This window comes from Perissodus microlepis, chromosome 8, assembly GCF_051167445.1.
Source record: "Perissodus microlepis isolate ML-2025 ecotype Zambia chromosome 8, ASM5116744v1, whole genome shotgun sequence".
Lineage (NCBI taxonomy): Eukaryota > Metazoa > Chordata > Actinopteri > Cichliformes > Cichlidae > Perissodus > Perissodus microlepis.
The window spans coordinates 3,713,445-3,729,066 of record NC_140468.1 but is presented as its reverse complement, the minus strand read 5'-3'; the positions used below and the strand labels follow the sequence as shown (position 1 = coordinate 3,729,066).

At 41.1% G+C, this 15,622-nt stretch overlaps 1 protein-coding gene across 3 annotated transcripts; it reads left to right on the top strand.

Moving 5' to 3' along the window:
• The first annotated feature begins 2,403 nt into the window (after positions 1-2,403).
• On the top strand, positions 2,404-12,333 carry fads6 (fatty acid desaturase 6). Of its 3 annotated transcripts, none has more exons than XM_084937063.1 (7): positions 2,404-2,688; positions 2,806-3,127; positions 5,331-5,497; positions 7,872-8,052; positions 8,228-8,415; positions 10,379-10,558; positions 10,750-12,333. In XM_084937063.1, exons 2-7 carry the CDS (start codon positions 2,872-2,874, stop codon positions 10,897-10,899), a joined length of 1,122 nt encoding a protein of 373 aa, XP_084793189.1. In that variant the 5' UTR covers positions 2,404-2,688; positions 2,806-2,871; the 3' UTR covers positions 10,900-12,333. The 3 variants fall into 3 exon arrangements, with proteins under 3 accessions (XP_084793189.1, XP_084793187.1, XP_084793188.1); XM_084937061.1 differs by having other exon boundaries at positions 2,405-2,688; positions 2,800-3,127; XM_084937062.1 differs by lacking the exon at positions 2,404-2,688 and having other exon boundaries at positions 2,702-3,127.
• Positions 12,334-15,622: the final 3,289 nt, after the last annotated feature.

Genomic DNA, 15,622 nt, shown 5'->3' with positions numbered 1-15,622 from the left:
ATATCTCTTTGTAGTTCCTCTGTCTTTCTTCTTTGTAAATCTGTGTCTTTGGTAGCTGTCCAGCACCTCTTTTTAGTCACTTCCTGTCTGTAACTTTAACTGCCTGTGTTGCTTTATAGTCTTTGTGTCATTTCTTGTGGTCCTTTTATCAATTTCTCTTTTGTCTATTGTGTCTTTTATGTCTGGTTGACATCTCTTCATAGCTTTTTCTTCTGTCTCACCGTAGCTGATCACAGCCTGTTTGTAGCCGGTTTTGCCACTTTATGATTGTTTTTTTTTTTTTTGTCTCTTTGTGGTCACTTATGTGAAGGTTATTACATGAATCCTCCTGTTTGTAGCCACTTTGTCTGTCTACAGCTTTTGTCACTGTTAACGGTCCCTTTGTTGTTATTTTTCAGCATCTTGTGGCCATTTCTTGCACTCTGTAGTCATTCTGTCTCGATGTGGGGATTTTGTTGCTTTTTAGATTTTTGCGTATGGTTTTCTGTTTGGATGGGTGGTTTAGTCCATATGAAAATGACGCATCAATTTGTATCTCATTTATCTCTTTGTGATTGTTTTGTATACCATTCGTGTCATTTTGGTCTCTTGGGACGGTTTTGCGGTACTTTATTATTGTTTTCTACCAATTCATAGTTGTTTTCTGTCTCTATAAAGGCCGTTTGACTGTTGTTTAACCTCTATAGCATCTGTTTGTAGTTGTTTTGACTCTTTTTGAAGATATTTTATCTCCTTGTTTTAGTCTCTCAATGGATCTTGGCATCTCCATGTAGTTTTATTCTGGGTTTGTGTAGCTGTTTTTTTTTAAACATCTCTATGGTTGTTTTATTTCCCTGTTTATCTGCCTTTTGTACCTACACAGTGTCTAATTGTTAAAACCGCAGAGACTACCTTACTGTCTCTGCAGTTTTATTTCTTTCCTCTATGATCATTTTCTCACTTTCTAGATTTCTTAGTTTGTTTTATTATCTCTTTGTGTTTGTATCTTTTGTAACTACCTCTCATCTCTTTGCAGTTCGTTTCTGTGTATTTTTAGTTGTTTTTTGCTGCTTGGTTGCTGTTTTTCACCTTTTTGTGGGTGTTTTCTGTCTATAGGTTCAAGGTTCAAGGTTCTTTATTTGTCACATGCATAGTTATACAAGTATAACACACAGTGAAATGTAGCCTGACACGCTCCTCGACATGTGCAAAAATGGGTGGGGGGGAGTAGAGGAAGAACATTATATATCTATATATATATATATATATATATATATATATATATATATATATAGATATATATAAATAATAGTATATACATTTGGGTGAATGTGCAGTAGTAGCAGCAAGCAGGTGAATTCTGTACATTAATATGAATAGACATCTGACTATTTTACAGAATAGACAATATAAACATATTTAAAATGAAAGGAATTTGGAATGTACATTGTGCCTTGGTTTAGAGTGTCTGGAAGAGAGTCCTGTCTCAGTCAATTATAGATGATGTGAGAGGGCGGGTGTGTGTGTGTTTAGGGCCCGGATGGCTTGGGGATAGAAGCTCCTCTTGAGTCTCTCTGTCCTTGCCCGGATGATGCGGAACCTTCTACCAGATTGCAGAAGTTGGAACAGTTTGTTGCCAGGATGGGACGGGTCCTTCAGTATCTGCGCTGCTCTAGTCCGGCATCTCCTGGTGTAGGTATCCTGAAGCGGGGGGAAAGCAATCCTGCAGCAGCGTTCTGCTGTACGGATCACTCTCTGGAGAGCTCTTTGGTCCTTCGCACAGCTGTTCCCAAACCACGATGTCATGTTCTGTGTGAGGATGCTCTCCACAGCGGCTGTATAGAATAGAATATACACAGGATTCTTCTCATAGTTTGTCTCTCTTCTTTGAAACTGTGGCTCTTTTGTTTCTCTTAAGCCAGAAAAATGCAATATTTTGCATCCCTAGACAGTCCTTTGGATGTGGACCTTTAAAAATGTGTCCTTCTCTGGTGTTAATGGATAAAAAGCCTGACTCTGATAAATGCTTGAGTAAAACCAACAAGCCGAGGCTGTGGGAGGATGTGTGTGAAGCTGTCAGGCGGCCTGGTGCTCTTCTGTTCCTCTCTCTTAAAAATTACTCACTCTGTATCTTTTAAAGAGCACACTGCAGTCAGCGTGGCTTCAAGCTGAGAACTGTGGCTTCTCTCCAGAGGACAAAGAGGCGCTGACACCAGATATATGTATATAACTCACTACTGACTACTCTCACCTTTGCCAACGCTTAAACTAGCCAAAGAAATTCTTGCACATCAGCATCTTCTCCTTTTCATTCTGAACATTCGCCCCCTCTCTGCTGTGGAGAAACAACTGAACGGCCCCTGTTAATCAGCCCTCCTTTCTCACTCTGCTTTCCCAGGACATTTGCCAAGGTTACTGGGATGGGAGGGGAGGAGGGAAAGGAGCTAACACAAAGAGAGAGAGGAACAGAGCAGGGGGTGAGCGGCATGCAGAATATATGAGAAACCAGAGATGAGCAAGAGTTGACTGTGAGGTAAGCAGCCGCAGCAGTTTTGAGTTGCTGCGTGTGTGAGGAGGATTTTTGGATCCATCCCATCGCAGGCCAACCTTACATCTTTGGGCCGTGGGACAAGAAATTCCTCTGCTGCTGGACTGCCCAAGGAGTCAGCTGACAGGGTGGAACAAGAAGAAAGGAATGAGGAGGAGGAGGTAGGAAAGGAGGGTCCGCAATGCTCTTGAAGCAGCAGGAAGGGGGCTGGGCTTCTCTGACAATACACACTGTTGAAATGCTAACTTTGACCTGTGTACTGTGTGCTCAAGCTGCAGGGTTTATCAGCAGCCGCTCACAGGACACAACCTGCATGGTGACTTTACTTTAAGCCGGTGATCAGGATGCAGAGCGTACAAGATGAGCGGAGGGATGAGAGGGAAAGAGGAGGAGGAAGAGGTGATGAAGAGATGTTAATCAAGACGAGAGGGGACCCAAAGATTAAGAATGGAGGCGCAGGAGCTGAAGAGGTGGAAAAGGAGTCTCTCATGATGGAGCTGACGAGGCTGGTTCAGAAGGTGGTGAAGGAGAGCAGCTGGTGGGAGAGGAGGGGGGTCGATTGCAGTATCCTGGCAGCAGCGTTCCTCTGTCTGCCACCTGGTGAGGCACAACTTCAGATGTGATTGCACCTGCATAGATGAGTTATTGTTTTGGAGGGTTTTATCATTTAAGAGACAATTATTTGTGTCAGTTTGTGTTTCTGTAATCGACTCAACCAGAAGCTCAAAGCCTGGGAGGCCTCTCTTACTGCAAACTTTTTTGTTGTCAAGACAGTAAATAAAAGATGGCCATAGCAGCTGTGATGTCACCGATTGGTTTGTAAAGTTTCACATTAAACCCTCAAATTGGGCAGTTTAGCTATGCTGGAATTTGTTTGTTTCCCACTATTTAATAATAGTGGGAAATGATTGTGAGAACAGTGCGCCATCATAATAGTAAAGTTCAGGTGTTTTGCTTAATTTTGTCTGTTATGAAAGTCATAGTTTTGAAAAGACTGGTCATAAAATAGCAGCAAACAGACGTAAATCACAAAAGTCACAGTGATATCATGATGACTCAATATTTACAACTAAAACTGTCTCATTAGTTAATTTTTTATTTTCCAGAAATACACAGCGTAGCGTTTTCTCACCGTCACCCCTCAGTCTGGCTTTGCACATTCATGGAGTCTCATTTTATGTGGGTCACTGGTGGTCAGCTACTGACCTCATTTTGGACTGCTGTCTATTGTGACTCACGTCACTTGATCATTGGATCTGACAGCTTTAAGGTTCAGGCTTGATTCCAGACTCGTAGACGTAGCAGTAATTACCACGGATTAGTTCTGCAGCAGCAGCAGCAGCAGGTCTTTGTAACTGCTTTTTTGTGAGTTTTACCTAAAATATAAATCATTGCCAGTATAATTCATATGTCAAAATGATTCACAAGTAGATGTAGTTGCAGAATGAGGCGGAGGGGTTTTCTGTCACAGTGTAGCACTGAGCTCATGACTTATCACCTCGAAATAGGCTGCTTTGAAATAGGAGGTGCGTCATATTAGCAGTTTTACTGGGTTAAAAAGGGAATGTGTCACCTAAACTCTGCTGTCAAAGGCAGCCAGAGAAGTATCAGCAGCTACAATGTCTCATGTGTCTAATTAGATGTAATCCATCCATGCTGTTAACATTTGTGACAAAAACAGAACTGACTTTGATTAGTGGATTTATAGCTTCGTCTCATGTTCATCATCAGCCTGCTTCTACTTTATGCAGACACTAAACTATAGTAAACAGTACACAGTGACAGTGGAAGGAAGCCAGTGTGGTAACAGTGTCCGCCTCCAGACTGTCATCCTTTCACCTGAGCTTCCTGCCCATCATGCTGGCTTCACATTACATAGTTTGACTCGTGGTAAATGTAAGCATTTATTCTGATAGCTTTTCATTTCCAGTTCTTGGAAAGGTTTACTCTGATCATGTGACTCATCACAGCAGGGAATAGTGAGCAGGTTCCATTTAAAAAGGGTCTCAGGTGCTCTGCCAGCAAAGAAGGTATAAATTAGAATGTAATCTAACAGGCAGGTATCAAATTTACGTTTTAGTGATTCGACTCTGAGGGAGCTGGATCAGCAAGTGGGGGAATAGGTGGAGAGCGGGCAGGCAGGTGGAGTCCTGGTAAGCAGTTCTTCTGATTGCTGGGGTGGTGCAAAAAGGTAGACAAACAGGGTTCGGATGAAGTTTCCAAGTGAACCACAAAACACAGATTTTACAAAGGCGGCCTGAATGTCACTACGCAGACAGAGATGGTGCTGTGACACCGCCTGTCCTTGATATACTCCTGATGACTTCATTGCAAACAGGTGCAGCAGTGACTCACACCCAGAGGCTCTGCCCCAGGGTGGAAAAACCCAACAAAGCCAGACCGTCAACCCCACCTGAGAATAATGAATCAAACCAGAAGAAAACCCAAACCAGTCATGCTGAACCGTAACAGGCAGCAAGGAAAATCTTAGAATCACAATTTATTATTGTTACCTGTCCTGCTTTATTCAACAATGAAAACACAAAAGTAAATCTTTAAATAGTCGTCTGATGTCTTCCTGTTTATGGTGGCTATGAGAATGTTTGCTCACTGCAAACACTTAGCGGCACTGAGCCTCAGCTGTCTGCTATCAAAGGCTGAAAGAATGTGTGTGAGCGATAACAGTAGATGTATACAGTCAATGCAGCAGTAATGCAGTGTGTGTCCTGCTGCCAGTGTAAGGTTAAAGAGTCAGCATCTTTAGGATCTGTAGCATCTTTATTCCCTGCGTTCTGTCTTGCAGCCTTCCTGCTGCTGGGCTCCTCGAGGCTTCTGGGGTTTTCTGCGGGCGTCCTGCTGATGGGCGTGGCTCACGCTGTCATCACCGTCAAGGGGACACATCTGGCGAGCCACGGGGCGCTGAGCGAGTCGCAGGCCTGGGGAAGGTTCTGGGCCGTCTTTTTCATCGAGGTGAGATGTGCAGAAACTTGAAAGGCTGTCATTAAGTACCTGCAGGCAAAGCTTCTGTATTCTCACACGCAGCTCTGTAGCTGTGTGCTTAGAGCAGCAGTTGGACATTTTGGGACATTTGTTTTTTCCCCGCTGAGGGTCATTATCATGAATGTGAAGCTACAGCTGCTGTCTTGTACTGCACCAGGCTCCCAGTATGAGATAATGGATTATTTTAAATTGTGAATCATGCAAATCTACTCTAGTAGAATCTAAGAACAAATACAGTTGTGGGAAATAATGAACTGACAACAACCAAAGATCCATAAAAACATGTTACGTAAAAGGTTTTAACTGATTTGCATGTCATCGAACGGCGCAAGTATTTGATCTCAGAGCAAAACATGACTTAGTACTTGGTGAAGACACCTTTGTTGATGCTGGTCACCAGGTTTGTGCACATCTCAGGAGGGATTTTAGCCCGCTGGTGTGGGCTAAATGAAACTGTGTGAATCCCTCTTGGCTGCCGCCTGTCATCTTGAAGCTTCAGCTCCCTCTGCAGATCCCTCTGTACCCTTAGCAGAAAAACAGCCCTAAAGCATAATGTTTCCACCTGATCCAACACATTTCTCATGATCATCCTCACCCCATGAGCAGCAACTGTTACCTCCTCACCAAGCGTCTTGCTGATGGTCTTGTCGGCCATTGCACCCTTGTCCAGCTCTACAATCTTGTCTGTCTCTCTATTAAACATGAAACTCCCATAAATATTAGAGACTCTTCATCTCTTGATAAGTGAAATTCAGAAGGAGATCAAATAATAATTTCTCTTACTGTATGTAGAGCTAGAAATGAGAAGAAAACATCACCACTTAATTTCTAAGTGGTTGTATTATTCCAAGAAACTACGTAACAGTAAATAATTGCATCATTTTAAATGGATACAGCTCTGAATCACACCCTCCTCATTTGGTGGTTTGCTCACAGTTTCATCAGATTAGGATTTCATGACTCTGTTTTTCCAGGACTTTTATGGCTGAATGAATGTAACAATATACACACTGAGCTGATAGCAGCGCTCTGATTTCACCAGAGCTGCCAAAACCTTCACAGTATATGCTGTTCATTCTGAAGAGCCTCTGTGAAATTCATTAAAAAATGCTAATGTTTTTCTTTACACATTTTAAAAACATTGAACATAAATAGTTCACTAGTCTTTACAGCGCGTTGTTGCATACGTCTCCGAGTGCCTGTGCAGCAGTGTCCAATATCCTCCCCGTCTGGTGTGTATTTCAGTGCACTCTTCATCTCCACATGGACACAGACCTTGTTTTATTTAGGATTTAGCGGGTTAGCCATCACTGATCGCAGGAAACACCACTGGTGTAATTAATGTTGCTCGGCAAGCTTCTGACTTAATTACAAGCTAAACTCCCCCAAACTGCTGTTTTTACCATGCTGCAGGGTTTGACAGGGAAACACTGCAACACACGTATAAATGTACCTAAATAAAAGTCATTATGAAGGTGGTGAAGCAGGCAATTGATATTCAGTTATTCTGAATATCCCACTGCTGTTGTTGTTGTTGTTGTGGGTGCTTATCAGACAGTATATGCATGAATCTATGATGATTTATGGTGTATTTGGTCCTTTATACTAGCTGCTGTAAGACTTTATGATTTTTAATGATTTTCACCACAGGTTTGCATTCGTTGTTGGCTTTTTTTTAGTTCTGTATTTAATTTAAACTTGTTTTGCTGTATCGGGTGTGGGGTGGTGTGTGTATTAAGGCTGTCATGGCAATGCCATTAACTGCACAGGATTATTAAAGGATCTAAATATCTGTTTGCTGAGTTTGTGCAGCTGCTACCTTAGCTCGGTCTCTCTCAGACTTTGAGATTTTGAGGAGACGTCTCAACATTAGCTTTTGGTCATAACTTCAAGTTATCAGCTAACACTATTACGCCTATTTAGCAAGCTGCATCAATACAATCTACAGCTGCAATGCACGGACACATATAGCTGCTATTAGTGTATTAAATAAGCAACAGACTGACAAAATATTCCAATTTTTCTTAACAATATTGGAGCACAAATGTCTTGGACTTCCTGTGTTAGGCACACAAAGCATGTTTATTCCTTCAACCCCGAAGGTTACAACCTGCTATAAACAGCAATGTCTGCAAGAGTGAATGAAGCAATGCGCATTATAAATGATATGATTAATAAGCTTTAATGACCTTTGGTTGATTATTAATTGCTAAGAATATCCAAATCTCTTCTGACCATTGCCCTTTCCAGCTGTTAGCGGAGCTTGATAATGTTCATTGACTGTTTCATGTGCTCCATCATTGCTGGTTTATTGAACATCTCCACTTGTTTTTCATCCCCTCAGATCTGTGGCTCATTCTCGGCACGAGCCGGGATTCAGGGCCACATTAAGATGCATCACGCTCACACTAATGTCATTGGACTGGGTGACTCTAGCGTGTGGAAGGTGCCCTTCCTACCTCGCATCATCTACCTGTTCATAGCCCCCCTGGCCGTGCCGATCATCACTCCGCTTGTTGCGCTCGGTAAGAGGTGCCAGAGGACCAAAGATGAGCCGTGTTTGCTTCAAGGTTAAATGTGAAACTCAGCATAAAGTTGAGACACCTTTTAAACCGTGCGATCCTCCTCGAGTCTCTGTCTTACTTGTCTGTGCCACTGCAGTGCGAGTTTACTCTCATGCGCACTCTCATGGTTTTGCAGCTCAGCTCAAAGGACAATCTTTGGCCCACATCCTTAGGACCATCCTGATGGTAACCCTGGGCCTGTATTCACAGTACTGGCTGCTCATCAATGTCTCCGGGTTCACGTCGCCTTACGGGGCCTTGCTGTGTATGCTCGTGTGCAGGGCGATGTTCTCCGTGCCGTATATCCACGTCAACATCTTCCAGGTGAGAACACGGTATCTGTAGCTGAGAATTCAGCCTGCTGACACCTAAGACACAGTTACAGTGAATTTTGTTTGTGACGTCTTGTATTTCATATTCAGCTCAAAATGATGTCATTTTGTAGCTAAAATATTCAGATAGCTGTGAAGCTCTGACGTATGTAGTTTTAATTGGATTATGTTGGTGTCCAATTAGTTTCCAACTAGTTTTATATAACATTTTCAAGTCTTTGAACATTTAGAGAGCAGTAAGATGACAGATATTAAAATAATCGCCAAGCTTTTAATGATCCTCCTTCTGAATATCAAGATCAGTAAAAATGACTCAAAGTGGCTGACTGGGACCATAATCTCATCAAGAAAATGTCTAAGCGATTGCCCAAGTCCCTGACCGATTTCCCCCTGCAGGAAAAAAGTGTATTCCTCATCTGGGTGTCAAGAATGCCCTTGTGACTGCTTTCACAGCATATTGCTGTGCTGATCATTTAAATTGAAGTGACGCTCTGCCAGTAATCTCTGTGCAGTAGCTAAACTGTGAGAACAACCTAAAAATGCAGGTTTTCCTTCAAAGTAAAAGTTGTGCCTTTTGAAACGGTTGGCTGAGGTGCAGCTTTTACTTTTTCAAGATTTGCCACCACTGGAATACCAGCAATACCACTTCATCCAGCAACAACCAGCCTCCAGGAACTGCTGCCACACAAACGGTGGCCCCGTCATGCCCAATATGTAATAAAACTCTTGAAAAATGTGCGTTTGAGAAACCTCGCTAGTGTCGAATATTGCTCCCTAGTGGTCATTAAAAAGAAAGCACACCCGTCTGTTGCCCAGGTTTTGTTAATGGCATTTCAGATGTTCCTACTTCCAGTTAGATTCTGGATTTTTAACATAACTGATAGAAGCACTAGATCCAAAATAAAACAAGAATTCTGCTTTTTTTAATTTTATTTTTTTTAAATAGTGTTTTTAAATGGCCACATTTTAGAGAACTTTAGATGATTATGAATAGATACATGTATCTCATCAGTATCCATTAATAGCCACACCACATACCTTTATACTCTTTGGTCTTGAATTGGGGGAAACATAAGTAATTTATGCACATGTATTCGTCACTTCTCACAGATTTATGTGTGCTCGGTTCATGTGAAATGATCATAAGGGTGTTTTTTGTAACAGGGTCTTTTGAGGAGCTTGAATGCAGCATTGTGTTCTCAGACCAGGCAGTGAACTAAAGGGATAAAAAGAAACAATTCATGCATGATTTTCCCAGATGGATTCCTGCAGGTCATTGTGTATTGTTCGGATCAAAGCGTGTGAAGGTGGATTAGAAAACACAGGTTCTTGAAGAGAAGTCAGCAGTGTAACAGTGGAAAGTGTTTGTTCTTGCTGGGGGGTTCGGATCGAAAATCTGTCCTCCCAGCTCTCCTGGGGTGTTGCTGGCCGACGTCCAACACTAACCTCCACCCCACCCTGCTGAACTCCATGATCCCTGTCTGACGATAATCTTTGAGACTACACAGAAATTACACTAAACACTTTGTGTTGTAATACAAAGAATCTGAGCTTAATTTAAATATCTTTTAGTGTTCCCTAACCATCACACCCCTACCAGCAGTCTGAAATGCTGGTAGGGGTGTGCATGGATCGATGCTTTGTGTTGTTCATGCCAAATTCGAGCCCTACCATCCAAATATCGCAGCAGAAATTGAGACTCATGAGACCAGGCGACGCATTTCCTTCTGTTGTCCAGTGTTGGGAAGCTTGTGTGAATTGCAGCTTCAGTTTCCTGTTCTTAGCTGACATGTCTCCGTGCCTAAATTTCAATTCAATTACAATTCCAGGTCTTTTATTACTGATGAAAAAGAAATTTGGATTGACCCGTAGTTAAACAGGTGTACCTATTAACATGGCTGGCAAGAGTACAATAGGCCACATAACTTGTGATGACAAACTGTTTCTAATTGCAGCATATCGGTCTGCCGATGTTTTCTCCAACTTGTCGACCAAAGAGGATTCACCAGATGACCCACGGAGTCCTGAACCTGCCGCGAAACCCTCTGCTGGACCGGATCTTTGGACACTCGCTAATCAACTGTCATGTGGAGCACCATCTCTTCCCCTTTCTGTCAGACAACATGTGTTTAAAGGTGGGACATCACAGATGAATATATTTACCTGCTTGTTGCAGAACTGTCGGATTCTTCTGCAGAGCAAAGGGCACAAACAAAACGAGAGCACACAGTTTAAAAAGTGACCATCACAGAACTTTGGATAATTATTAAATTGCTAAATGTATTTACGTATTTCCCACTATGGTTACTTTGTTCCTCTTGTGCAGGTGAAACCTGTTGTGTCCAAATACCTGACTGAAAAGCAGCTGCCATATCAGGAGGACACCTACTTGTCCCGCCTGCACCTGTTCTTCCACAAATACCAGGAACTGATGGTGTTTGCCCCACCCATCACAGAGCTGGTGGGGGTGCAGTGACAGAGGGAGGGCGAGCAGAAGAAAAAACCTGTTCGGACTAATGACTTCAGCCGCTCAAAAGCACAAGTATTTCTGCTGCCGCAGTTTGAACCTCTAACACACGGAATAGGTGCTGAATCGATGTGCATTTTCTAATCTTAGGAAATTAACCCCACGTCTTAACGATCATATCAACTGAATGAATATCCTACACCTTTAGAGCTCATTTAACACAAAGAAGAATCAAACACTGACCTGACTGTAGACACTGGGAGCTGAATTAAACAAAGCTGTGCAGCTGACCTGGGGCCTGCCTCATGAACAAATACAACAAAGTGAGCATTGTGTGAAGAAATGGTAGAGTCCTGCTTTGAAAATCTGAGAAAACCCCAGCACTTTGGCTAGAAATAACCCCAAAATAAGAATGTTTCCAAAAGTAGAATAGAGGACAATACTACTTTTGGGAACATCAATGGAGGGGTGACGACCATTTGTGTTTTTAAAAAAAGATGTGACAAGAAATGACATAAAATGTTTAAACTGAGGTTTAATCTGCACCACATTTACTCTAATGTTTAGGCTATTTAACCAAGTGTGCAGCTCCTTGCTGTAAAAGAGACCCCAAGGGGAGCAGACGCAAAAAAAAGTCATGAAAATACAACCAGTTTAATAAAACCACAAAAAACTGATGACCACGTACTCAGGGTGGAGGTGTGGTCTGATACTGTGGGAAATGTCTTTGTGTGCAACAGGATGACAGAGTCAGAACAAAATCATTGACAGATTACTGCAAACGCCTCATCTCTTAGTACTTTCACTGGTACACTTCTATTAGGTGTAAAGGAGACAGGTGTAATTACGTTGCATTTGGGTGCAGTGGCCTCGGACAAATAAATCAAGACTTTTTGTCAAATCTGTAAAGAGCGTTCAGCAGAAACTATTGAATAAGAGACTTTTTACCTACAGGACATCAGTGAATTCAACCCAGGCTGTTCAGAAATGGTGCTTAAACCCGTAAAGTTTTGCTCACAGAGCACTTGACCCTGACACTGCAGGGAAATCTAAACTTGATAAGCTAACTTAGCCAGGGGAGGAATTCATTCATAATCTGTCTGCATCATGAGGCAGGCCTCTGATCTCATCCACTGACCGATGGCAGAAATAATGACAATCATTATTTTTGGGTTTTCTTTTTTTTTTTTAAAGAGCATCTGTAGCTCCTGGACTTGAGGTCAGGGATGTAATTGTGTGTGCGTGCGTGTGTGTGTGTGTTTCACATAATAAATTCTAACATGAAGTTACTGAAATAAAAATCATGCTATCGCTTTTTATTCCTGTAAACGAATGAGCTGCCTGTCACCCCTGCTGTCGCTCTCCTGTTTAACACCTAGGCTGTAAATGGGGTGAAAATGTGACTTAAAAATAGACGAATAAAGGCTTTGTTTCATACTCGGACACAGAGAATACCTTAAGCAACTGTTTGAGACACTTAAAGTGTAGCAGAAGCAATCAGCCAGCCCAATATTCAGTTTTAGTAAACTCTTAAAAAAATGTGCATTTATTCAGAGATACTCTGGAACATGTTTTATCTCTACGCTCTGATCATAAGGTAAGCATTTGGAGGGAAAATGATTTTATTCAAAGCAGCGTTCGGGAAAGCCCGGAACTTTATGACTGCTAACAGAGATGTGGGACATCCCAGAGTGCTGCCCCTCAGAAGAGAAGCTGATACATGAGTACACAGAACAACAGAAATCCATTTGTGCAACTTTAAGCCTAATAAATAAATAAAACATTATCTGACGAAGAAGGAAAAAGAAAGGAGAAAGGGGCAATGGAGCACACAGCTGTAACAATACAGCCCTGTTAAAAGGCTTATTTATCGTAGCTGAGGCTTCCCCGAGCGACTATAGAGTGCTTTTTTTTTAGGTAGATACAGAGCCGGTAAAAGGGATCTTAAAATATCCAGATTTCAGAGGTTACTCAAAAGCAAATATACAAAGATGAGTTTGTAGCTGCTTCTTAAAGGCCACCTCAAAATTCATGCATTCTCCAAGTCAGAGTCTGGGGATGCTGTTCCATCGTGTTAGTACCAGGTAGCAAACCTGTCACACCATGATGTGAAGAGCCGATGTTTAAATAATGCAGGATGCTGATGAGCAAGTGCCTCTCACTCTGATTGGCCCTTGAGGCAGGAACTTGTCACTGTGTACAGAGACAATGAGACAAACAACAGGACAGAGATTCTTCAGCATCTGTGGGATACTGCCATAAAAATTAGACATCCAGCAATGAGAGAAATCGTTTTAAATGCAAGATAAAATCGTTTAAGATGAGATAAATCATACTGGAATATGACCTTTCCTTTCAGTATTTTTGTTTTCTTTACATGCCGTTTCATTTAATTAAAAACAATTGTGAATGCCAAACTGTTTTCTTGGACAGGCTTTTTGATAAATATCATGTTAATATCACAGCACTGTCACTGAGACACAGGAGAATCTGATGGGTTATAATAATAATTCTTTATTTAAAAGGGACAGTGCAGTTTAACATAGTCCAAATATGAAACATGAGGCTGATGCACTGCACATAGGTTTATAGCTATTGCTAATTTCCACCTATTGTCCCTTGTTTGCCTTACATTCACAATACACAAAGTTAGAACATACATTTACATGAAACCAAAATACACAATGAATACAACTACAATTAATAAACAATGTAAAAAATTTCATAGAAATTACTATATATATATATGTATGTATATATATATATATATGTATGTATATATATATATATATATATATATGTATGTATATGTATGTATATATATATATATGTATGTATATGTATGTATATATATATATGTATGTATATGTATGTATATATATATATATGTATGTATATGTATGTATATATATATATATGTATGTATATGTATGTATATATATATATATGTATGTATATGTATGTATATATATATATATATGTATGTATATATATATATGTATGTATGTATGTATATATATATATATATATGTATATATATATATATATATATATATATATATATATATATATATGTATGTATATATGTATATGTATATGTATGTATATATATGTATATGTGTGTGTATATATATATATGTATGTATGTATATGTGTGTATATATATATGTATATATGTATATGTATATATATGTGTATATATGTATATGTATATATGTATGTATATATATGTGTATGTATATATATATGTGTATATATATGTGTATATATATATATATATTATAGCTGTCGAAATTAACGCGTTAATTGCGATAATTAAATTTTGGAATTAATTACGTTAGAATATTTAACTATTTAGCGCAACACGCAGATAAGTCGCTCCCATAATTCCACTTGATTTGTTTACCGCGCCACTGAAAATGGAGAAGCAGGAACAGGATGGCCTTCTGGATGGGGAATTTAAATACAAGAAGAACATAGATGGGACAATAAACAAACGCGTTGTAATTTGCACTCTCTGTAGTAAAGAGTTTCAATTTCACCGTTCAAATTCGACCTTAAAATACCACCTTAATGCCAAACACGCGTTTGTCGGGGCAGCAGCTTCACCCGGCCTGCGTCAGACCACTCTTAGTGAACGCAGGCCACTCGGTCTTTGGACAAACTGACCGACAATATAGCCAAATGGATAGCAAAGGACTGTAGACCGCTAAGCATTGTGGAGGACAAGGGCTTTGCGGATGTTTTAAAGGTTGCATCTCAGGACGCGTCCTACAAGCCCCCAGCGAGAAGCACAATAACAATTCGAATCCACGAACTGTATGAAACGGAGAAAAAGAAAAAAGAAGAGGCTTTAGTTCACACAGAATGCGTGGCTCTGACAGGAGACCACTGGACATCATTGAGTAATGACAATTACCTGGGAGTTACTGCGCATTTAATCACTGAAGCCTGGGGTCTGACATCCTTTGCGCTGACTATAATGAAAACGGAAGAGCGGCACTTTGCGGAGGCTTGTGCAGAGCAGTTCCAGACTGTTGCTCGCAGGTGGAGAATTGAGGAGAAGGTGACAACAGTAGGCACGGACAGTGCGCGCAATATGATCGCCGCGGCTCGCATCATGCCATTCAATCACATGCCGTGTACCGCACACATTCTACAGAGATGCATCACAGTGAGTCTCGCAGACAGTGGCTTTGTCACTGCGCTGGCCAAATGGCGCAAAATTGTTGGCCATTTTAAGCACAGCCCAGCAAACACAGCAGAGCTGAACGCAGAGCAGGTGTCACTGGGGCGCAAGCAGGAGCCGTTGGCCCAGGACGTGCCTACGCGCTGGAACTCCACGCTGGAGATGGTGAAGCGCTTGATCCGCAACCAAACTGCAGTAACCGCGACTCTGGATAAACAAAAGCATAAACTTGTCCTCCTGTCGCCTCCAGAGTGGGACAAACTCCAGAGACTGGAGACACTTCTAGAGCCCTGCAGGTGAGCCTGTCATTGTGACCATAATTGTAGGTTTAGATTAAATGTATCAAACATACATCTTAAATCAGTTTTGTTATTATGAAAATGTCTTATTTAAAAAATAAACGAAATCAAATATTTTATTAATATTACCTAGTATTAAAAAGCTTTTTTTAATTTGCTGTCTTATCTGTGTGTGTGTGTGTGTGTATTCCACTGCAGATATGTGACTGAACTGCTGGGAGGAGAGGCCTACGTCTCCTGCTCT